Genomic DNA, 24,577 nt, shown 5'->3' on the forward strand with positions numbered 1-24,577 from the left:
TAACCAACTGAGCCACCCAGGCGTCCCTTCAGGGTATAGTTTCAGCACTGACAGTGGAAAGCTCATGGATTTACCTTTGATGATCCATTCTGATTGGCTGCTCACACTGCCAGCTCTATTTTCTGCATTCATGTTGCTTTTGCTCAGTGTTTCCAAGTAAGCTAGGCCCTCCTACCTCTCTCAGAACCTCATGCATGGAGGGCTGGTTATCTGAGCTGCCTCTAAAATCCTCACAGGAACTCTGTCTGTTGGGTGCAGGTGCTACCTCCTTTTCCTTTGGGTAAAAACACGAAAGGAGGGAAGCTTTCTTGGCATAGTGACCCACACAGCCCCCAGGCCCAGGGTGTACATGTTCAGAGCCTCAGGAAACAGATGACTTAGAGAAATGGAGAGAACAAAGGAATTTATTTTCCTTTTGTTTTCTGAAAGCTGAGTTTTGGCAGTAGACAAAAGGTGTAGAAGATTATGCGAACAGTCAAAGTCTGTTTTCCTGGCCCTGGGAACAGATTTCTCAGGATTGATAGAGGAAAATCAAAGAAGAAGGAGGTGAGTTTAGATGCAAATGTGTTACTGAGAAGAAAGGGAGCCCAAGGGCTGCCAGCCCCAAATGGCCTGAGGTAGATACCAGAGCTCAAACTAAGCCTTGAGATGGCTGAGGTGCAGAAGAGCGGAAATAACCATGAGGAGCGTTGGGCCAGTGAGCCTTGGACAGTGCCTCCAAATCACTTCAGCTGCAGAGGAGTAACCCCCACCCTTTTTAGTTAGACACACTCCCAGATTCCCCATCTGTAAAAGGGGAATGATAAACCCTACTGTAAGGGTAGCCCTAAGAATTAAATAAGAGCATACAGGGATGCCTGGGTGGCTCAGTCGGTTGAGCGCCCGACTTCGGCTCAGGTCATGAGCTCACAGCTTGTGAGTTGGAGCCCCGGGTCGGGGTCTGTACTGACAGCTCAGAGCCTGGATCCTGCTTCGGATTCTGTGCCTCCCTCTCTCTCTGCCCCAACCCACTCGCATTCTGTCTCTGTCTCTCTCGAAAATAACATCAAAAAAAAAAAAAAAAAGAAAAGAATTAAATAAGGGCATACAGATGAAAGCCCTTTCAAACTGTCAAGCATCAAAACAGACATAAAGGATTATTACTGAGCTTTGAAAAATTATATGCACACAAGCAGTTCAACCTATCAAAGAAGAGCATACAATTTTTAACTGCTTCACAAACTTTCTTAATTGTTCAGCAGAGAGGGATACACTGGGGATGGTCATGTTGGCTCTAATACATTCGTTCCCCTCCACCACAAGTTTTGTTAGGCTTGTGATGGTTTTCTTCTCTGCCAGGATCCATTGTTTGATGGGCCAGTTCCACTTGTACACATTATGATATATACATGGATATATTTAAACACTGATATCTTGATACAATCAATACCAAGACAATGTGGAAGGGGGCACTGTTTCTGTGGAGAGCAAGGCTGGATTAAGAAGTTTTGTGAGTTTAAACATTAAAGATTCTGGTGATCACCACTGCTCCCTTATTAATATATGGAAGAAATAGGGGCACCTGGGTGGCTCAGTTGGTTAAGCATCCAACTTCAGCTCAGGTCATGATGTCACAGTTCCTGAGTTCTAGCCCCACGTCGGGCTCTGTGCTGACAGCTCAGAGCCTGGAGCCTGCTTTGGATTCTGTGTCTCCCTCTCTCTCTCCCCCTCCCCTTCTCATGCTCTGTCTCTCTCTCTCTCCCTCTCTCAAAAATAAATAAGCATTAAAAACATTAAAAATACATATATGGAAGAAATACCAAATTATAAAGTATGACCAAAATAAGTTCTAATTCTTCCCATTACAATTATATTGGTACTTTTTCAAAAGGTCCAATTCTTTAAAAAATTATTTTTGGGGATATAATTTACATAGAATATTAGCTTCAGGTGTACAACATGATTTGATATATGTATATACTGTGAAGTGAGCACAATATCCAGTTAACATCTGTCACCACATATAGTTATAATTTTTTCTTGTGATAAAAACTTTAAGTTTTTTGTTTGTTTTGAAAGAGAGAGCGATAGAGTGAGCAGGGTAGGGGCAGAGAGAGAGAGAGAGAGAGAGAGAGAGAGAGAGAGAATCCCAAGCAAGCTCTGTGTTATCAGCATAGAACCCAACATGGTGCTCAAACTCACAAACCGTGAGATCTTGACCTGAACTGAAATCAAGAGTCAGACACTTAATCAACCAAGCCACCCTGTGTTCCTTGTGGTGAAAACTTTGAAGATCTACTCTCTTAACAACCTTCACATATATAATATAGTATTATTAACCATAGTAACCATTATATCACCATAACTTATTTATTTTATAACTGGAAGTTTATATCTTTTGACCACCTTAAAAAGTTTTGTTTTGTTTTAGATCTTTTCTGACACAGAAGCCTGTGCTTATTATCAGCCCCAGACTCATAAACTGGAAACCCAAAAGGCCAGGTCTGGCTAGGCAGAAGCCTGGGTCTCCGGTGTCCCTGCAACCCTGGCTATCATCACACAGGGAGAAGTGCATGACTGAGTGAAACCAAAACATCAAGGTAGCAGATCAAAAGCAATTCTCCTAGAATCCGTCTAGTCCAAGATCCCAAGACTGTCTCAGGACAAACAGAGAGGAGCTTGGGCAGTGAGGACGGTCCAATGTCTCTAGAGAGGCAGCAGCTGCAAATGCCACCCCTCCCCCCCCCCCCCCCCCCCCCCCCCCCCCCCCCCGCCAGCCCTTAGCCGCTAGAGATGACTCCGGCCAGGCCCTAAGCGCTCACCTAGGAGGCGTGGCTGGGGAGGGGGTGGCACCAGAGAGGGAGAGGGCGGGGCTAGGCAGAATTACAAGTAGGAGAGGGGAGGGACCGGATCCAGAAGGAGGAGCAAGGCCAGTCCCGGAAGGAGAAACCAAGGGGAAGGCTCAATCCTACCGGTAGGGCCAGAAACAGGGCGGAACCAAAGCAGGGGAGAATCCGGGGTCGGGCTAGGTCTGGGCAGAGCAGAGGGAGAAAGCCTAGAAGGCGGAGGGGGCCTTACGGCTACCTCCTCGGTAACCCCGCCAGGCTAGGCATGAAGCCTGGGCGACCCAGAGGGCGGGGCCAGGGCGGGGCCGTGGCTCAAGAGGAGGAGCAGAGGCGTGCCCAAGCCTGGGGGGGGGGGGGGGGCAGGGCAGGGACGGAGTCAAGACCCAGGGGGTGGGCCCAAGCCCAGGGGGCGGGGTGTGGCCGGGGCAGTGGTTCGGGGGCGGGTCCTAGCCCAGAAGGTGAAGCTGGGTAAGAAGAGGCAGTGGCCAGTGGCGCAGGTCAGACATTGGACTGCTGCAGGCCTACGAGATGTAGGGCCAGGGCGAGCAGCCCGAGCAGCAGCAGCAGCCCGAGCAGCAACCGTAGGAGTGTTCGCGCGGTGGAGCCGCGGGACCGCCGGCTCGTAGACCTCACGTATTGCTCGACGACGTCGGCGAAGCGGAACTTGTCTGGCGCGTAGCCAAGCTGGGCGCGGGCCTTGGCGATCTGGAAGGTGTGCGTCACGGCCACGCTGCGCACCTGCGGGGGGGGGGGTGGGGTGGTAGCAGAGTGGCGGGCCCATGAGGGTGGGAAACCCATTCCAACTTGTGTTACCGATAGGGAAGAGAGGGCAGGGGTTTTCCTTCCTTCGCACATCAGATCCCATGTGCTGCGTCTCGCACCTCCTCAGGGAAGATTTCCTTTCTCCCTTCTCCCATTTTCCTCGAGAGCGAGGCTTCCAGGAGGCGTTTTCTGCATCTCCCCCACCCTACTGAACTTCTCAGTCCCCCCAAAATGACGGTCCCACCTCTGCACGTCCCTTCCCGGGCTAGCGGCCTAGCACAGGGCTGGGAGTCAGCAGGTTCTTGGCTATGTTCTAAAAGAAGCTGACCGCCCTGCCCGGGCCCCGGGTGCTGCTCTCCGGAAATGTCCCCAGGAAACACGCTAGGCTTCTCTGGCTACAGCCCCAGGACACAGCCTTCACACCCTCCCTGGTTAAACTTCCCTAAGAGAGGAATTCAATTAAGACATGATTCTCTCCAGCTTCTGGGCTGCCTGGGGCCCCATAGGCTTCAAGGGCAGTACTGACCGTTATGAATAACTGAATAGGCCCTGTGCCTGGCCTGGGCTAAATCCTTTCTAGGCCTTATCTTATTTAATTCCCTGAGGTGGCACTAACACTGTCTCCTCTTTACAGAGGTTAGATGACTTGCCTAGACTCACAGGGGAGCCACATTCCAGGCCCCGCACTTCCTGGCTGTGCTGGGACCGGAGAGAGGATGCCCTCCCACCTCATGTCTTCCTCTGTTGTTCCTCAGCCCGACACTTGGAGGGGGTCTGAGAGAATGGCTTGATTCTCCCATGGCACTGAAACAGCCCTTCTGGCCAAGCTGCTGGTCTTGGATACTCGTGGGAGAGGGGAGAGGCCAGTCTTGTTCCTTTTTGCCCCAGGTAGTAAGTTCAAGGCTTTGGGGGATACAGCTGGGAACTAGATCAGCAAGGTCCTGGACCCAGTGCTCTCAGATCTCAGGCTTAGATGTTACCTTACTTTGAGAAGTCTCCCTAACTGCCTCAGACCTAGCTCAGGTGCCCCTTCTGTGTGCTCTGAAGTTCCTCATAATTTCCTTCAGTGTAGGCCTTACACTGTGTTAGGTTTCCCGATTGTCTTCCCCTTTGGACTGTGAGGTATTCGAGGTAAGGGCTGTGTCTTGCCTTAGTTACTCCGCACAGTTCCTGGCACACATTAGGGGCTCAAAAAATGTTGAATGAATCGGACTGTAACTAGAGAGCTGGTTGGGTATGTCACAGTTTGACCAGCAGAGGGCGCCAGAGCCATAGTGCCCAGAAACTTCCTTAGCTAAGTAGGGATCCTTTGCCCCTTAGCTGAACAAGGAAACTTACAAGTGAAACAAGAAGGAGGGGAGCTAAGTCCCTTCCGCAATTCAGCAGCGACTTGGCAACTAATTTACATTAATGTGATTCCTGATTCGCTTTGAGCTTGAAATCGTTTAGGTCTGGTCTGGGTTCAAATGCCAGCTCTGCTTCTTAAGTGCATGTTCATGGGCAGGTGTTTTCACCCCTGTGTGTCTCATTTCCTCTGTAAATGAAGGTAACAATCTACAATTTCGAGTAGCATTGAAAACTAAATGATATAAAGCACAACACCTGGCATATCATCACCACTCAGTAGATGGCCACTATTGTCATTATTCTCTTTCCTCTGCTAGTCTGGATAGTTCAAAGGAGAAACCACAAGGAAGTGCTTCTTGCTGTGGCCCATTCCCTGTCCTCTGAGTTAAACAGCACTGAGCTTGGAGTATGAAGTCAATTCCCAAACTGTGTGACCTTGGACAAGCACTAACTTCTCCAGTGTTCAGTTTCTTATAAAGTTCAGTTTCTTATCATAAAACACCATCATAATCTCTTGCCCTTCCTAACTTAGCAGGACATCAGAGAGAATCAAATGCAGAGTGAACTGGAAGGATTTTGCAAGTAATGCCAAACACTACTATTTACAACCTGCATTTAAAACATCCTCTCTTTTAAACTGTGTGTACAGAGAAATCTGCATCATTTGGGAATAGTATTCTGTACACAGTAGGCACTTATGTACTTATTATTCAGTAAGCATGAACGGTGAACCTAGAACCACCAGGTTCTGTGTGCATGTGTCTCGAGTGTCGGTGGCTCTGGTGGGGAGTGTTGGCATATTCAAAAATGTGAATCTCACAGAACCTGTCTTTGGGAGCTTCCGGTCTGGCAGCGAAGATAAGCTGCTTATGAATGAATGACAGGGACGAGGGACAGGCTCAGAGCTAATCACATTTCAGACCAAGAAAGCACAGCCTAAGCAAAAGCCCAGAGGCTGGGATGATTGTAAAAAGCTAGCACTAGATTTGGGCCCACAAGGAAGGTTCTGAGACCTCAGACAAGGATCCACTTATGGTGTCCAACGGGTGAGGGGTGCTGGCGGTGGGGCTGTGGTGCAGGGCACCTCCCCCCCCCTCCCACCAGCAGCCCACCTACCTCGCTCCGGGTGAGCAGTGGTTGGACGCTGCAGATGGGCCTCAAGGCCAGGTGCACATACTCCATCACCGCAGCTGTGGGGGGAGAGAAGGGCCAGTGACCAGGGGGCCTTGCTCTGCAAGCTCTGGGGAGACCCTCGGGGACAAATGAGTTGGGGGCATTATTTGCTTTGCTAGGGGGAGTCTCTTCATTTTGCAAAATTCTCCTGTCCCTGGGTTCCTTTAGATCAGCAGTTGTCAGCTCGTGCCGGGGAGGTGGGGGTGGGGGCTTGTTTGGCTGTGAAATGTGTCACAAGTACGTTGTTATTAATATTAAAGGACTGACATTTGAAAACAAATCAGAGCAGATTCAGAGTTATCTCAAATCATGTCTCCTTTCCCCCCTCACTTCTATTCCAATGTGGTCTCTTGAGTAGGAGAGAAAGAAGTTGCAACGGTGGTTCTCAACCGGACCACTTTTAAAAATGCTCATGCGGGGCGCCTGGGTGGCGCAGTCGGTTAAGCGTCCGACTTCATCCAGGTCACGATCTCGTGGTCTGTGAGTTCGAGCCCCGCGTCAGGCTCTGAGCTGATGGCTCGGAGCCTGGAGCCTGTTTCCGATTCTGTGTCTCCCTCTCTCTCTGCCCCTCCCCCGTTCATGCTCTGTCTCTCTCTGTCCCAAAAATAAATAAAAAACGTTGAAAAAAAAATTAAAAAAAAAAAAATGCTCATGCTTCCCCCACCCCCTTGCTCTTGCTGATGCTGATGTAATTGGTCTGGGATGCGGCTGAGGCATTTTTACGTTTTATAAGCTCCCAGGTGATTCTAATGTGCAGCCAGAGTTAAGAACTAGGGGGTTATAGTTAACTCGCTAGGAACACTATACAATCCTATATAACTGCCAGAACCTGTAGCTGCTCTTTCCCCAGCTGGGGGGGTCAAAGAGTGTCAATCATTGTGGCAGCGCTGTGCGTGAGAAGTCACCCCACGTGTGGTCTAGTGGGCATAAGTTTGTAAATCCCTGCTTTAAATGTCAAGCACCCCAATGCATTTAAAATACAACAGATCTAGCTAAGATTTTCCAGGAACGCAGCTCTTCGTGTCATGAGGATCACTTGTCCCCCTCGGGCTGACCACTCCATGCCTGATGTCTGCATTCCGGCTGGAAGGAGGCCAGCAGAGGTGATGACGGGGGGTGTGGATGAGAGTAGAAACTGAGCTTCAGGGTGCGGAGGAAGCTCCACCTGCTCCGAGGCAGACTTCTCTTCAGCCCCAGGGCCCCCTCTCCCCCTGACTGGCGTGATGCCTTCCAAGACGGGCCACAGGACTGGGTGTGGGTTTTGAAGTCAGCCAAGCCCGGGTGTGAACCTGCCTCTCCCGCTTTCTCACCGTGGCTCCATGAGCAGGTCACTAACCTCTCAGGGCCTCAGGGGCCTCATCTTTACTTGGGTCCAATCATACCCACCTAGAAAGTAGGATAGGGTTTATTCAGGGTCAGGACTATGGCAAGGAGGTTGCCAGGCAAATGCAGATCGGGCTTGGAGCACCTGACCCCTGAGAGTGACGGTCTCCTTAGATTTTGTGCCCTCAGTGCCTCACTCGTCTCCACCTAGTCCTGGCCCTGGGCTTGAAATAAGGTGATGCATGTGCACCTGGTACATGGAGGGCTTGTAATACACACACCCCTTCCCTTACCTGTTAGGTAAACCCAGGAAGTGGGCACCTGGATCCAGGGCTGGCTGTACCCTAGCTTCTCAAACTGCAAGGAAACATGGCCTGAGGTGAGAAATGGTCTTTCAGGGGCTGGTGTGGAAAGGCCACGTGTTCCCTTTGCCCTCTGTAGAGGTACCACCCGGCCCTCTGCCTGCCCACCCAAGAGGGCAAACCCAGCAGCCAGCCCCAACCCTGTGCCAGTCTTGAAATGGAAAGCTTTGATCTAGAAAAACCAAGCAGGGCTTGGATGCATGGGTAGGTTTTTAACCTGGGATCATTCACATCATTTAGTTATTATTTCCATCTGCCTACACCCAAAGACATTCCAAGGCACTTAACATAAAACCTAATTTTTCTAGATTTGACTTTTCTGCTATTTGACTAATCCAGTATGTGTGTGGAGGGTGGTAGGAGATGCATGAAGAGATAGGCTGGCACAAGATGAAGTCTTCACTGGTATAAAAACTGTCTGGGTCACAAGAAAAAACAAAAAAACAAAAAAACGGCAATAACAAGTGTTGGCAAAGATATGGAGGAACGGAACCCTGTTACACTGGTTTTGGAAATGTAAAATGGTGCAGCCACTTTGGAAAACAGCCTGGCAGTTCCTCAAAAGGTTAAACAGATACCGTATGATCCAACAATTCCACTCCTAGGTAAACACCCAAGGGAAATGAAAACGTACATCCACAAAAAACGTATACAATCTTATTCATAATAGCCCCAAAGTCAAGAAAGCTCAACTTCTATCAACTGATGGATGGATAAACAAAATGTGGTCTATCCCTGGAATAGAATATTTTTTGGCAGTAAAAAAAGAATGAATACTGATATGATGCAGGCTACACATGAACTTTGAACTCATGATGCTAAATGAAAGAAGCCTAACACAAAAGTTCACATACTGTACGATTCCATCTATACGAAATGTCCAGAATAGGCAAATCTATAGAAACAGAGAGTAGACTCGTGGCTGTGTAGGGCTTTGGGGTGATGGTTGCACAACTCTGAATATACTAAAAACCATTGAATTATGTGCTTTAAATAGGTGAATCGAACAGTATATGCTCAATAAAGCTGTTGACATTGACATGTCTGCATGCCCCACAGATGGATCCTCTAGCAGAGGGATTCTGGTCGACCTCTTCCAGGCAGGCCTGCCCCCAAGAAGGAGTCTGCAGGGTGCTGGGTGTGGAGGCCAGGGTTCTCGGAGGGGCTGCAGCACAGGAAGCCCCAGGGCTAACAGCTTCCTTCGACTTCAGTCTACCTTCCGCTTACCCCTTACACAGCTTCATCACATAGTGTGGGGGCATCATGAGCAAACTTCCACAGGGCAAGTCGACATAAATCAGGAATCAGGGAGCAGCTGAGTGGTTCAGTCAGTTGAGCGTCTGAGTCTTGATTTCAGCTCAGGTCATGATCTTATGGTTTGGTTCATGAGATTGAGCTCCACATTGGGCTCCACGCTGACAGCATGGAACCAACTTGGGGCTCTCTCTCTCCCTCTCTCTCTCTCTGCCCCTAAGCCTGCTTAGGATTTTTCTCCCTCTCTCTCTCTCTCAATCAAAATAAATAAATTAAAAAAATTAGGGGGCACCTGGGTGTCTCAGTCGGTTAAGCATCCAACTCTTGGTTTGGGCTCAGGTCATGATCCCAGGGTCATGGGATTGAATTCCACCTCAGGCTCCATGCTGAGTATGGAGACTGCTTGGGATTCTCTCTCTCTCTCTCTCTCTCTCTCTCTTTCTCTCTCTGCCCCTCTCCCGTGCTCTCTCTCATAAAATAATTTTTAAACATTTAAAAACAAAAAAAAAAAAAATCAAGAATCAGACTGGGAGAGGCTAAGGCAAACCAGGGGAGTACATGGTCCCCCAAAGGGGCAGCCACAACCCAGCTCCAGCCAGTTCCAATGTTGCCCAGTGGACACTATTGCTAGAGCTGTTTTTCAATGTGAAATCTTCCGATTTTCCGGAAGTAGGAAAGGATGACAAGGAGAGGAGATGTGCAGAATCCTTTAATTCTCACTTGGGGTGGAGGCAGGTGGACATCGGGGCACCTACCAGTGGGGCCATCCACTCGAAGAGGTTGACACTCTCCCCGTCATTGATATAGTACGCCTGGCCACTCTGAGAGGGACACACAGGGAGGGGGACAGTCAGGCATCTGCCCACCGCCTGACCCCACCCTTTCAGATGGCTAGCAGCTGCCCTGACTCCCCAGTTCTCCCGAGCAGCCATTGAGGAGTCATGGCCATTGTCTAACCCTGGGGACAGACCTGGGTAATTCCCTTTGAATTCTGAGACTGCCACACTGAAAAGCTGTGTGACCTCGGCAGAGTCACTTAACCTCTCTGTACCTAAATGGGATGAAAATAATGGGAACTCCCTCTTGGGCTATTGTGAAGAGTAAATGTGGCAGCATAGGTAAAATGCTTAGCATTTGGTTACCATTAGTTCAGGATCCACAACACCTACATCACAGGGTTACCGCAAGGAGTTAGCGATGCCCTATAAAGACACCCCACCCCTGGCTTCCCTGGGCCCACAGTCCCACCGGCCATCTTGAGTTGGGGAGAAATGTGTGTGAGCCAGGAACCCCCTAGGGATGGGGCACCCCACCTGCCGTCTGCTGGGGGGAGGTGGGGACAGCATGGCAGGAGACTCACAGCTACATAGCCCTTGGCCACGGTGAGGGCCTCGGCTGCCAACACGTGTGCCTGCACCAGATTGTGCACGTGGACCCAGTTCATCTGTGTCCTGCGGTCCCCAAATCGGAACATGAATAGTCTCTTCTTGATGTGGCTCTGGAGAGGGTGATAAACACAAACCCAAGTCTGGAGTGGCTTTGAATACCATTTATATGATGCTGGCTCCCAAATTTCTAGCTCCAGGCCAGACCCAGGTCCCGTCACCTCCATGTCCTGGAGCGTGCGGCTGACCTTCTAGCTCCTGTTCACCATCCCCCCCAGGCCCCCCACATCTTACTAGAGAGCACTCTGTGGCTCAGGCTGAAACCCTGGAGCCTCCACTGGCCTTCCCTTCTCTCCACTCCACATCCAAGCCACCTGCAAACCCACTGGACTCAACTATTAGAATCTGTCCAGAATCCAACCACTTCTCATGGCTGTGACCGCTGCCCGGCTTCTATACCTGGACACCGAAATAGCTTCCTAGCCGCTTCGGCTTCCACCCATGGTCCTTGCTGCTGTTCTCCACACAGCCAGGGGGATCCTTCTGAATTTGAAGTCAGATCCTATGTCTCCCTGCTCAGAGTCTTTCAGACGCCCACTGCCAAGTTGAAGGCCAAAGTCCTGACAACGGCTCAGGAGGCCCTTCTGACCTGGTCCCAGCTACTCTCGGACTTCATCTCCTACTAACTCCCTCGTGCACCCAGCTCCTGCCACACGGCCTCCCCCTGGAATGTGCAGCAGGCTCCCATCTCGGGGCCTGCCCCTGCCTGGAAGGTCCTCCCCTAAACACTCGTGTGGTACACTCTGCCATCTCCTTCAAGGTGAAGAAGCCTCAAGGTTCCCCTGTCCCCTGCTCGATGAGACTCCCTGGCTGCCTGTGCGCCCAGCTCCCACACCTTGCTCCCCCTGTCCTCTTTCTCCATCGTACCCGGCACCTTCAAACACTCTTTATCATTTATCATGCGTATTATCCATCTCCTCCTGTGAAAATATAAGCCCCACAAGGATAGGAATCATTGTCTGCTTTGTTCACTGATCTGTCCCGAAGCCTGGAATAGTGATCTTTCTAATTTCCAGGTTTGTACCCAAGCTGGCTGCTCTATTTGGACCACCTTCTCTCTACCACCCCATTTCCTTGGTTAATTCTTTCTTCTCTTTCCAAACAGCATAGGCATCACTACCTCCAGGAAGTCCTCCTGGACTGCCCCTACCAGGTCGTCTCTGCTGTGCTCCCACATTCTCCTTCTTTCCTCCACATAGCCCTTACCACACTGACTCTGTGACTGTGGCATCCATCTCCCTGATGTGGCTGTGAGAAATGTGAGGACAGGGCCTCCAGTCCCTCATAGCTATACTGCTGGCACCTGGCTTTCTCTGGAGAGAGGCTTTCTATATGGCAGCACGAGATGAGCCATCTGGCCATCTTTGAGCCCACATCTGAGTAGGGACAGTAGGCTCCCTCTGCCTCTTTGGGGTCATAGCTCTGTGTCTCTCCAACCTGTGTCTAACCCTGGCTGGCACACACTGAGACCTTTGTTCCTCGTGGGTCTGATAGGGGTAGGGACATCTCCCAGAACTAAGAGTCCCAGGCTCAGGACATTGCCCCAAGACTGACACAGTGACTGTAGACTGGAAGAGCCCCATCCATGCACACATCAGCCAGACTCCTCCTGTGCCTTGCGCACAGGCCTGGGTTGACATACCGCCACACGGGGCAGGTGCCTCTGCTCTTCAGGGCCATAGATCCCCGGGGGCCGGAGCACACACGTCCGCAGAGTGCCTCCTCCTAGGTCACAGGGAGGGAGGTCAGGGCCTGGGGAGGGGTGGACCAGCAGGGAGAGACACAGACATGCTGTCCACATCTCCCGGTCCTTACCTGGATAGGTCGGCAGGGAAGACAGCCCCTTGGGCTTTCCTCATTGAATTACTTATTCTCAGTCGATCAGTCAGTCATTTAACAAACAGCATTGAGGGGTTCCCCAACCTCTCCCCCTTGCACTGGGCCCTGGGATGGATGCTGTGGAGAACCCAAGGATGACCAAGAAATGGTCCCTGCCCTCATGATGCTCACGGGCCAGTAACAGAGGTAAGACGGAGATGCAGATAGGTACGTGGCCCATGACAGTTCAGTCAGCACTTGGCAGACATAATCTCCTTTGGCTCCCCTGAGAGTCCTACTGTGCCCATTTTACAGATGCACAGAGAGACCCTCACTCCTTTGTGCCAATAGCTGTAGCTCTTTCCTTTTTCTGATCATCAGCTAGATAAGGACTATGGTGGCTCTCAGAGAGAGCCTACTATGTGCCTGGTGCTCTGGTAAGCCAGGTTTTTTTTTTTTAATGTTTATTTATTTATTTTTGAGAAACAGAGAGAGACAGAGTGTGAGTGGGAGAGGGGCAGAGAGAAAAGGAGACACAGAGTCCGAAGCAGGCTCCAGGCTCTGAGTTATCAGCTCAGGGCCTGATGCGGGGCCCGAACCCATAAACTGTGATGAAGTCTGAGGATTAACCAACTGAGCCACCCAGGTGCCCCCAGGGTTTTTTCCTTCAAGGCAACCCTATGAGGTGAGAACTGTTACTATCCCTGCTTCTGGATCAAAGAACCAAGCCTCAGAGAAGGGACGCGATTTGCCTAAGGGCACACAGCTCAGCCCAGTAGAGATGAGATGGGGGACCAAAGCCCAGGTTCTGATGCTACAAACGGACTCTGTGTTTCTGCTCGCGCAGCCTTGGTCTCCTTGGAAAATGGGTGCTTTGTAAGTAGTGGTAGCGATTGTACTTTTCAGGCAATCAGTGGAGAAGGGAAGAGACTGGAGCCATCAGCACAAGAGCCTGGAGGCTGTCCCCCTCACTCTCACTGCTCTGTGCCAGCAGAGTCCCCCAGACCAACAGGGAGCTTGGTCCAGAGCCCCCCAACTTCTCTGGCACGGGTCTCCCCACATTGATGGAAGCACTAAATGAGTCTCCTCTGGAGAAGTCTGGGGGTACAGCCTGAAGGCTGCCACAGACATATGTCTGTCAAGTCTTAAGAAACCCTACAAAAATTTCAGTTTATCTCATAATCTATTTAAGATTAAAAAAATTTTTTTTAATTACTTATTTGTAAATTATTTGACTTTCAATCTCAACCCCTGGAGATGGAACCTTCTGGAAGATGTTCCTGCTCTCCTGAGGCTCAGGTTCCCCAAGGGACCGCACCCCAGTTTGGGAAGCCCCAGTGTACATCGTCCTCTGGGACCAGAAGCCCACCTTCCTTTGGGGGTCCCTCCCCCTCTGCACAAGGTCTTAGGGGACCATCAGTCTAGATGCACCAGATGTGTCACTCTCCTCTGAGGTGGTGGCCACGGGACCCAAGCTGGGCCAGTGACATGTTCTCACCCAGGAATGTGACTCTCAATATCACTGACACCGGGCTCTAAAATCCTCAGAGTGGGTTCACCCTGAAGAGACTGGTCACCAGCTCCTGCCACCCAGGTCCCCGGAGCTGCCCCAACCCTGTCCTTTTTGCAAGCTCTGGTGATCATTTTTCTGCAAATATATTCTCCAGAAGCTATCCCACATCCTTCCGTAGTAAGTTCCTTTTCCTCGCAAACTTTGCCAGGGCAAGTGTCCTGGGTCATAGCCAAACACCCTGACTGCCTCTCCACCGATATCCTCACTTGACAATGAGGCCAGTGCAGCGGACTGAGTGGTAGCCCCAGAAAAGATATGCCCACATCCCGGAACATGTGGGTATGACCTCATTTGGACGAGGGCCTTTGCAGATACAAGTAAGGCTCTCAAAATGAGATCATCCTGGATTATGCTGGCGAGCCCCAAATCCAATGTCAAGTATCCCTTATAAGGGACTCACAGAGAAGAGACACATGAACCGCAAGGAATGAGTGGGGCCATAAGCTGGGAAATGGTTCTCCCGTAGAGCCTCCTACAGGAAGTGCAGCCCAAGCCACACTTTGATCTCCAACATCTGGCTGTAAACCACAAGAGAAGACCTTTCGGTTTTAAGCCACCAAGTTTGTGGTCATTTGTCCCATCACACTGAGCTGAGATCTGCACTCTCAGGCTCTGCTTCAGGGACCAGGGCTCTCCTTGCCGGGTTATAGGCAGAGTCTCAGGGACCAGCTTGTGTTAGCAGGGACTGGAAATCACCCAGCGTGACCATGGTTGGACTCCTGGAAGGCAGGTATCAGGTGAGCTTTTCTGTAAGCAGACTGCAGCTAATTTTAAACTCTGGGTCACCTGGGCATGGTCAGGGGAGCGGCGGGGAGGTCAGGTTGCAGCTGACATTGACTGGCGGGGCACTGGGCAGCCACGTCACGGAGGGGCAGGGCCCAGGGTATCCATGACTCCCGACAACGAAGAGCTGGGGATGCTCATATAAATAATTCTTGTCCAAAGGATTAAGTGTCTGTTTTGCAGGCTGCTGGTCCAGCCATGGAAGGCTCCAGGCAGAAAAGAGAGTTCAACCGCATAGGGTCAACCCCCTGGGAAAACACAGGCGGATGTATGTTCCCACTGGGATCCGGGGTCAAGGCCTGACAGGCCCAGGGTGCCGGGATGGAGTGGGAGGATTTTAGGGAAAAGAGCCTGTGCTCAGTGGCCTGCTCAGCTGTGGCTGCAGTGAAGCATGATGGTTCAGCTCCAGGCTCTGGTGTTAGACGCCCCCTGGAGTAGGGGTGGGGTGTTCAAATCCCACCTCTGCCACCTAACAGCCAGGTGACCTTAGCTAAGTCAGTTCAGCTCTCAGCCTTAGCCTCCTCCCCTGTAAATCTGGGGATTATAATTGCAACCAGCCCTCACTCTCCAAATCTACTTGGCTCCTGAGTTTAGATACTTAAGATAGTAAGAGAAACCAAGTTTTCTGATTCTTTTTTAGTTTCTGAATTTCAGAAAGCAGAAAGTGATCACTTGAAGAGCAAGGGATATATCTAAATCTATCTGGCTCCTGAGTTTGGAAAGCAGGGGATCCTTAGGGTTCTTAGCTCATATGGATGCTGTAAAGAATTACTGAGACCTTTGCATATAAAATTAGCATGTAAGGGGCACGTGGGTGGCTCAGTCGGTTAAGCATATGACTTCGGCTCAGGTTATGATCTCACAGTTTGTGGGTTCAAGCCCTCGTCAGGCTCTGTGCTGACAGCTCAGAGCCTGGAGCCTGCTTCGGATCCTGTGTCTCTCTCTCTCTGCCCCCCCTCCCACCACTTGTGCTCTCTCTCTCAAAAAATAAACATTAAAAAATTTTTTAAAAAAGTAAAAAACATCCTTAAACTAGATCTACTCCTATGTGGCAGAAGAAAGATCCACTCCTATCTGTCTCTTCCCTCACCCAAGATGTGAGCAACTTGAGGGCACAGACTGGATGTGACTTTCTCCAGACTATGTCCCTGATGGGGTCTGGGCACATAGCAGGTGCTCAGAATTTGTGGAATGATGAGTGACAGAGGCCCTGGGGAACTGTCCTTTGGAAGGAAGGTGAACCTCAGAAACATAGAAGCTGAAAGCTAGACTCGCACATATATTCTGGGGGCAGGCAGCGGGGGGCATGTGCATTTGCCCTGAGTAGGGCCCCACGACACTCACCTGGGAGAGGTGTGCCATTGGCCATGAGGGTCAACTGGTCAGCGATGGCTTTGGTTCGCGAGTAGTGGTCCATATGCTGCCAGAGGACAAGGAGAAGAGCACCACCAGGTAGGGGTCAGCGGCACTGCCCAGCCCCCCTGGGCCCAGGGCTGCCCTCCCTGCTTCAGACTACATAGGGGCTGGATTCTGGGGGCTCCCCCTGGGAAATGGCCAGCGCCCTTCTTTTCCCTTGGGGTAGGAGCCATGGGAGCAGAGTTCAGAGCAGTAACAACGACCAGAGCTCCTTCACTCGGGGAGGGTCTTGCTGGCCCCCAGCGCGAGCCCCGGGATGCGGATGCTGCGTGTGCACTGGATGAACTATTTCCATGCAGTCCTCCAGGTGTTCATGGCATTTCACACGCATCAACTCGCTGCCTGCTCTCCACACCCCACCGGGGTGGTGTTTTCACGCCCAGATGAAGAAACAGTGGCTCAAAGTGATTTGCACAAGGCCCCACAGGTAGAGAGTGGCCTGGCTGGCTCAAGGTCAAGTCTGTCTGATTTCAGAACCCCTAAAATAGGAGGCTTGTGCTACCCGGTTTTGGGGACCCCTTCTTCATGGGACTCAGCCTGAGTTGTGAAGCTGACCCTGGTTTCCACGCATCGCTACCCTTCGGGCTGTGGATCCCAGGCCCAGTGGCCCTGCCCACCTCTCCTGGAAGCCAGGTACCTTCTCCAGTGGGAAATATGGCACAGAGTCCTCATCACCCTGTTCTATGGGCTTCCCGCCGAACACGACATTGACGGTGCTGGTGTAGATGAGCCTTGGAACTCGCCGACGGATGCAAACTGCAGCGACAAGTGCACACACACACACACACACACACACACACACACGGCCAAGATGAGTAGAAGCTGGAGGAGGAGCTGCCCACTGGGACCTCCCTGGGAGAATCCACTGACCTCCACCCAGTCTTTGCCACACATCCTGGCCCCTGGGGCCCTCCCAGAATACAGAGCTGCTCAGGAGGGAAGGGGTGTGGGTCAAGTCCCTGCTCCGTGGGGCCCTGGGAGCCAGGCTGGCTCACTCCTCCTTCTCAGTATGGCTGTGGCCCCTGAGCTACCTTGCTGGGGGCAAGTCAGAAGAAAGTTTCAATCGATGGGGACATAGGAAAGAGACACTCTAGAATCAGAGAAAAGACCGGATGCAGGACAAGGCAGACATGCCCAGAGCCCCCATAAGTGGGTCTTTTATTTTGGTGCTTCAGCAACTTTTCTAACTCTTGATCCCTGAAACGTAAACTCTGCTGCCCATGTCCCCAGACATGCTGTGGCCACACTGACCCGTCCCATGCAGGGGCCTGGGCAGGTCTGCAGTTTAGGAAGGATGTGCTGCCCACAGGCCCTACACTGGGGTGGGTGGGGGCAGGGGAGGAGGGTCCCACCTCTGTCCCCCTACCCTGTCCCCAGGGCCGGGCCTGTGGCAGGAGAGGGGAGAGAAGCAGGAAACACACAGTAGGTCACACTGAGCTCGGAGCGCCTACCATTGATCACTAGTTTGGTGCCTCCAACATTTATAGACTCAATCTGCTCTTTTTGCAGCTAAAAGACAAGACGGAGGTGGGAAGTCGTGGTGCTGTCATGCCTTGTCGCTGAGGCCATAAGGCTGGGCTTAGGGTCGGGCAGGACAGGGGCTACAGAATGTCCAGCTCAGAAGCAGGGATCTGGGAGGCCCACAGGAGGTGCAGGAGCCCTGGGTACCAGTGCCCAGCTCTGTCAGCATCCCCCTGAGTGCCCCCCACCTCTGCCTGGCCCTCAGCTATCTCATCACCTCCCCTCTGCGTGGTCAGCAGGATGAAATGCACCCGACGGGAGGACTTGGTACAGTGTTTGACCCAGAAAAGGGTTTCAAAATGTTTGGGTCATTTCCTCACTATGGAAGTCTCAGTTTCCTTACCTATAAGACAGACAAGAGTAATACTGTCCATGCCCTCACGAGGTTAGGGTGTGAAAAATAAAAACACCTTGTCTACAGAGAGAGAGCTGCTCGTGTGACCGGGAAAGGGCGAAGCCTGTACATCTCACTTAATCCTTCCGACCAGACTAGGAGATGGGTTCTATCTTGAGTTTTAAACTATATTTATCCTCGTTGCAGTTGCTTTTAAATAGATAATACAATCACATGGTTAAAAACATGTCAAACAGGGGTGCCTGGGTGGCTCAGTTAGTTGCTTAAGTGTCTGGTTCTTGATGTCAGTTCAGGTCTTGATCTCAGGGTTGTGAGTTCAAGCCCCATGTTGGGCTCTGTGCTGACAGTGCAGGGCCTGCTTGGGACTCTCTCTCTCTCTCGCTGTCTCTGCCATTCTCCTACTTCCACATGCACGTGTGTGTGTGTTCTCTCTCTCAAAAAAAATAAATATTTAAAAAAATCACTCAAACAGTAACAAGGGTATATAGTGAAAAGGAAATGTCCTTCCCATTCCTGACTCCAGCCTTCCTCCCCACCCCCCGCAGAGGCAACCACTGTTCCTATTACAGGCCGGTGTATTTCTAGACATAATCTATACTTATTAATATCAGCACATGCACACGTGTGAATATCCTAGCTTCTTTTTTATACAAACAGGAGGATATCAAACACTGTTTTTGCACCTTGGAAATTGTTCCGTTATCAACACATATTGAGTTACTTCATTCTGTTGAATGGCTGCATAGAATTTCAATGTGGGGAGACTTTACAATTTATTTAAATAGTCCTTAACTGATGGGCATTTACTTTACTTCCTGTTTTTGTTATTTAAAACAATGCTGCAAATATACACACAGTGTGATTTCTGAGTCAAAGGGTGTCTGTTTTGATGGCTACCAGCCCACTGTAAGTACTAGTACGGAGGAGGAAACAGAGGCTCAGAGAGGTTAAATTAACTCGCCCTGGGTCACACAGCGAGAAAGTGGCAGAACTGGCATGTGGTCCCATGGATGCAAAATGCAGGCTGGGTATATAGTCTGAGTCCTTCCTGGATTAGGTGAAGGGCACGTAAAGTTGGGGGTGCACAGAGCCCGGATCTGAACCCCGCTCTAACTCCAGGTATTATATGTTGGGGTGCTTACCTTCTCAACACCGGACATCCCATAGGATGCCACGTGGAAGACGCAGTCCACCCCTTCGAAGGCACGATACAGGGCTTCTTCATCTCGGACATCAGCCTGAAACACAGAAGGAAGAGATGGGGCCAGGAGGTTTGGGCCAAGGCAGAGATACCAACCCTGCCTTGCCAGCTCCCAGAGCTGGTCCCCTGACCCAGGCCGAGCACCCGTGGGAGAGGCTGTGGGGCAGGATTTAGTGTATGATTCTACAGGGCATCATCGTCTTCATCATCGTCGGTGGCTCCATTTATCAAGCTAATTCACAGGGGCTGTGCTCGGTGTTTTACGTGCATAGTCTCATGGCCTCCCCAGAAGACCCTTGTGAATCCTGCTTTCTATGGATGGGGACACGGAGGCTCAGACATGTGGAGCCTTGTGGCCATGGTTGCCCAGCTGGGAAATGCCAGAGTTTAAATAGTCTGATTCCAAGAGCCTGTTCTCTTCAATATCACACCACAGGTTTCACATCAGACACTGTCCCCAGACCTCCACCAGCAGCCTGGGCCCCCCCACCAGTCCCCAAGATGCTCATCACCGCACCTGGATGAACTCAGTCCCCGGGGACAGCTCCCACTGTGGTCGGCGGAGGTCGAGCAGGATGACAGAAGTGCCACTCTTGGCCAGGCTAGAACCCAGGCTAAAGCCCAGGTAGCCTCCTCCTCCAGTCACCAGAACCTTCTGCCTAGGGGCCTGCATGGGTGTGGCCTGAGTCTTCTGCTGTGGTGCTAGTGTTGGGGCTGTCTCTGGCTCACTGGGTTTGGGCCCAATTCCAGAACCCCGTCTGGGCCCAGGCTCTACCCCTGGCCCAGGTAACGGTGCAGCTCCTGGCCTAGGTACTGGCCCAGGTACTGACCTAGCTCCTGACCCAGGCCCCAGACCTGGCTTAGGTCCTGAAGCAGCACCAGGCTCCGGCCTAGGTCTGGACAGAGCACCAGACTCTGGTGCAGGTAGGGACACAGCACCGTGCATTGGTCTGGGTCCTGAAATAGCACCAGGCCCTGGTCCAGGTTCTAGAACCACACCAGGCCCTGGTCCAGGTCTGGTCACAGCACCAAGCCCTGGTCCAGGTTCTAGAACCACACCAGGCCCCAGCCCAGGTCCTGACACAGCCCCAGGCCCTGGCCCAGGCCCCAGAACAGTAGTAGGCCCTGAACCTGCACCAGGCCCTGGGCCAGGCCCTGACTCAGACCCCAGGCCTGAGACTCCTCCCCAGGCCCGGCAGACGGGGCAGCTCTTCTCGCCCTGGCCTGCAGCTCTGCAGGCCTCTGGGGAGGAGCCTGCTGGGTTGGGCTTCATTCTCTACTGAGCCATGCAGACACAGCATCTGTCCACCTGTAGAGAAAAATAGAAGAACATTCTAGAGTTGTCTTAAGTCATGTGGATTATCAGACTAAGGGGAACTCCTGGGGGTGCTTAGAGACCCTTTGAACCTGTCCCTTTCAGAATTTTGAGAACTTTCAAGGTGGTTGCTGCCTCCCTTGTGTTTTACAGCTGGGGAAATTGAGGCCCAAAGTCACATTGCATGGCTGAGGTTTACACCAAGCATTCCTAACTTCTCTACCAGTTCCTTAAAATCCCCGTTCCCATGCAGTACCAGAGGAAGGCAGAGTAAATCATGCCCAGGGGAACCCCAGCAGACTGGAGGTGACCGCTTCTGACTGGGAAGATGGGGAGGGTTTCCTGGAGAAAGAGATAGAAGGAAGAGGAGGAAGAGGAGAGAAGGGGAAATAAAGGGAAGAGATGAGGAGGAGGAATCCCCATGGGGTCTATAAGGGCTCTGTGCCTGGGAACCTGCACGGAAGAGCTGCACCACCCCCACCCTGAATCTGCAGCCCCTGGTTCTCCCAGGTGCCCCAGCAGTGCAGGTGGCTGGCAGTACAGGTCTGCCCAAGCCCTCTGCTGGCTTCAGGGTCAGGTCGGTGAACCTCGGGGTCCAGCACTGAGGATCCTGTCGTCCTGACTCCAGACTTAAAGCGACCCAGCTGTCAGTCACTATCACCATCTTCATCCCACCCCCCACCTCCTGCTCCACCTGAGGCTAAGGCAGCACCAGGGGCCGGATGATCATCGTCACCATAATAACAGCAGTGACCATATACCGTGGGTCAACTGTTTGCCAGGCCCTGTGGATACAGAGGCAGGTGTCTCTGCTCTGCATGATGCCTACTGGCTGTAAAAAAAAAAAAAAAAAAAAAAAAAAAGGACGGGCACAGGGCACCTGGGTGGCTCAGTTGGTTAAGAGCCTGACTTTTGATTTTGACTCAGGTCATGATCTCACGGTTTGTGAGTTCGAGTCCAGCGTTGGGCTTCTCTCTCTCCTTCTATCTCTGCCCCTCCCCTGCTCATGCTCTATCTCTCTCTCAGTCTCTCAAAATAAGTAAAATAAACATTAAAAACAACAAAAAAAGAATGAGCGCAACCGAGTGACTGAGTGATGAGCCCCATGGTTGTTGCTGGGGGTGTCAAAGGGCAGGGGTCCTGACAGATATAGGGGCTGTACCTTTTGGTCTCCCCCTTATCACTGTCCTGCTCTCCAAAGTTCTAGGTGACGGACACAGTCACATGCTGTATAAACACTGGCACTCGTGGGTTTAAGAGTGAGGAGACATCCCAAATCTGAGTCATCACTGGGGATGAGTTTAATTCCCCAACGGGGATGCAGCCCCAGAGTGGAACCCTTCTCTGCCTAGGACTCTGTTCTGGGGACTGGTCTCCAGGACTGGAGCTTTCTATCCTATGGGGATGTGTGTGTGTGTGTGTGTGTGTGTGTGTGTGTGTGAGAGAGAGAGAGAGAGAGAGAGAGAGAGAGAGAGAGACAGACAGACTGGGTGAATTCCTTACAACCTCCCTGTACCTCAGTATCTACAGCTGTAAAATGGACCCAAATAACCCTGGCTGCTCTACCTCACCAGGTGATCGTGAAAACGCAGATGCCGGAGCCCTTGGCAAACCACTGGAAAGCATGCTCCAGTAAGGCTTTGTTCACAGCCGCGTCCCCAGCACCTAGAACAGGGCTGGCGCCAAGCAGGTGGTAAGTAGCTGCTGACTGCATGAAACCACCGGGAGCTGTTCTGCATCTGGGAGTGTTGCGGCCAAGCACCTGCTGACCGCAGCCAGGGCGGCATTTAATTCCCCTGGCAGTCCCGTGCAGTAGAGGATGCCGCTCCCATCACCCAGCGATGAAAACTGAGGCTCAGAGAACATTCGCTAACTTTGATGGAGTCTCAGTAAATGGGTCGGCCTGGGTCCAGGTCCCTGGGGGCCCAAAGTGGAGTTTGGTGAAAGCAACTGGGGAAGGGGCGCCAGGGACCCACCCCGGCCTCAGCGCGTCCCGGGGGCGGGCAGGAGCAGGTGCCCACCCCCCTCCGAGAGCAGCCCCAGCCCCGGCCCCGGCAGCTCGGGCGTGTCCTCGGCCCCCCGCCTGTCCCCCGTCCCAGGGTCCCCAGCCGTCCCCACCCGCACCCCTACCCCCCCAGCTCCCGCCAGCGCCCGGCTGCGCTCACCCGGCTGGGCTCCCGCGGCGCTACGTGCTCCCGGCGCTGAGCCCACCTTCTCCGCGTGAGGCCCGGGCGCTGCTGGGCGGGCGCCTCCTGGGGCGGGGCGGGGCTGGGCTCCGGGACCCACCCCCGCGCCCCGCCTCCCGCCCCGCCCACACGCGGCGTGGGAACACCCCCGTTTCTCTGGAGCCCGGTGCAGGCTCTCAGAGGGGAAACTGAGGCCCGCCGAACAGGGATGGGGTGAAATGGGCTTAGCTGCTGGTAGGGAAAGGGCGCAAAGGCCCTGCGTGCTGGCCTGTCCTGCCGCAAAGTGGTCCTGGAACCCCAAGAAACAGTGTTTCTTCCTTCACCCCCTTACCCATCCATCCGCTCCCCAACACGTTCCTGTCTGTGCAGGATGCCTCCTGCCTTCCCTGCCTTCTTCCTCGTCCACCTGTTCATCATCTCACCTGTTCTTCATCCACCTCGTTGTCTCTTCATCCATCTTCCCACACAATTTTGTTTTTACTATTTTTGTCCACTCATCTATTCATCTTACCCATCCATCCATCCGTCCGTCCGTCATTCCATCCTTCCACCTTATCCATCCAGCCTTCCATCCATCTAATTCATTCCATGTATCTTTCTTGCCTCCTGTCCACCCATCTCTTTCCCCTTCCTTCCTTGCATTCTTCCACCCATTTCTGGGTTCATCTATTCTTGGGGGGGGGGGTCATTCCGCGTTTAGGGGTGCTTCTTCAGTGCTGGTCCTTCCCTTACGCTGAGGACCAGCTGGATCACACCATCCCTGGAAAACCCCTTTGCAAGGCGCAGTGACAGAGGGGAAGGCATGTGCCCGGCAGCTGGTGCTTCTGAGGGCAGACTCTGAGCCCCAAATGCCACCGACACCTGGTTACTTTGGTCTGAAGAGGCTACTGGGAAGTCTTCGCCCATTGGAGCCTCCTCCGTGGGCATAGGTGGGTGTGGGAAAGAGAAAAGGAAATCTTAGGCAGAACACGCCAGGTGCCAGGTGGTAAGGTATCTTGCTTAATCCTCGCAACTCTGTTTTGGCCCAATTTTAGAGTCAGGGGAACAGGTTCAGAGAGATGAAAAGAGGCTTCAAAGCCTGGCGGGAGAAGGCCATGGAGTCAGCCCTGGCGTTAAATCTTGGCTTTGCCACTTTCTTGCTACGTGTCTTTGGGCAGCTACAAGGCTCAGTTTCCTCATCCACAAACTGGAAATTGTGTGTGCTGTACGGCTGTGACGTTGTTGGGCTTGGGGCACACAAGGTATATGCCAACAGTATGGTGCCTGCCCAGTCAGGGCTCAACCAACGGTAGGGGTTATCATTATATGAGAGGTTGGGGTTCACACCCGGGTCCTGTGCTTCACCGCTTCCCCAACCACATCCAAACTGTGTGCATCATTCCGTTTACCAAAACCAGCCTGTCCTCTCCCACCCGCAGGGCCACAGGACTCCTATCCCCAGGTCTGGCTGGCGGCTGTTGTCCCACTAACAGCATAGTTTATGATACAATAGTTATGAGTTGAATTGTATACCTCCTTGGCCCCCCAAATCCACATGTTGAAGTCCTAACCACCCAGTACCTCAGAGTGTGGCCTTGGAAATAGAGTCATCTCATATGTAATTAAAGATAAGTAATATAGAGTAGGGCCTGGTCCATTATGACCGGTGTCCTCATGAAAGCCGGAAATTTGGACACACTCATGCACACAGGCAGAGCATCATGTGAAGTTTGGAGTTCTGCCGGTCCTTTAAACTCGGACTTGCAGCCTCCTGAACTGGAAACAATACATTCCTGTTGTTTCAGCCACTCAGTTTGTGGTACTTTGTTACAGTAACACTAGCAAAGTGATAGAAACACCACAGGCCATTTTCTCTGTTTGTAGAGGTGAGTGAAACGGCAGCTATCCGAGAGAGTGACCAGACTGAGATCCACTGGGG

General features: G+C 52.1%; 1 protein-coding gene across 1 annotated transcript; it reads right to left on the reverse strand.

The window, feature by feature from the left end:
* Positions 1-2,749: 2,749 nt before the first annotated feature.
* Positions 2,750-21,096, reverse strand: SDR42E2 (short chain dehydrogenase/reductase family 42E, member 2). The gene is made up of 11 exons (XM_078439729.2): positions 19,676-21,096; positions 19,100-19,195; positions 17,533-17,590; positions 16,719-16,837; positions 16,010-16,085; positions 12,134-12,216; positions 10,407-10,544; positions 9,802-9,867; positions 7,724-7,787; positions 6,051-6,124; positions 2,750-3,563 (listed from the first exon to the last, which is right to left on the reverse strand). The coding sequence occupies exons 1-11, from the start codon at positions 20,429-20,431 to the stop codon at positions 3,324-3,326; spliced, it is 1,770 nt and encodes a 589-aa protein (XP_078295855.2). The 5' UTR covers positions 20,432-21,096; the 3' UTR covers positions 2,750-3,323.
* Between the last annotated feature and the right edge of the window lie 3,481 nt (positions 21,097-24,577).

The sequence above is a fragment of the Panthera onca genome, chromosome E3, assembly GCF_046562875.1.
Source record: "Panthera onca isolate mPanOnc1 chromosome E3, mPanOnc1 haplotype 2, whole genome shotgun sequence".
Lineage (NCBI taxonomy): Eukaryota > Metazoa > Chordata > Mammalia > Carnivora > Felidae > Panthera > Panthera onca.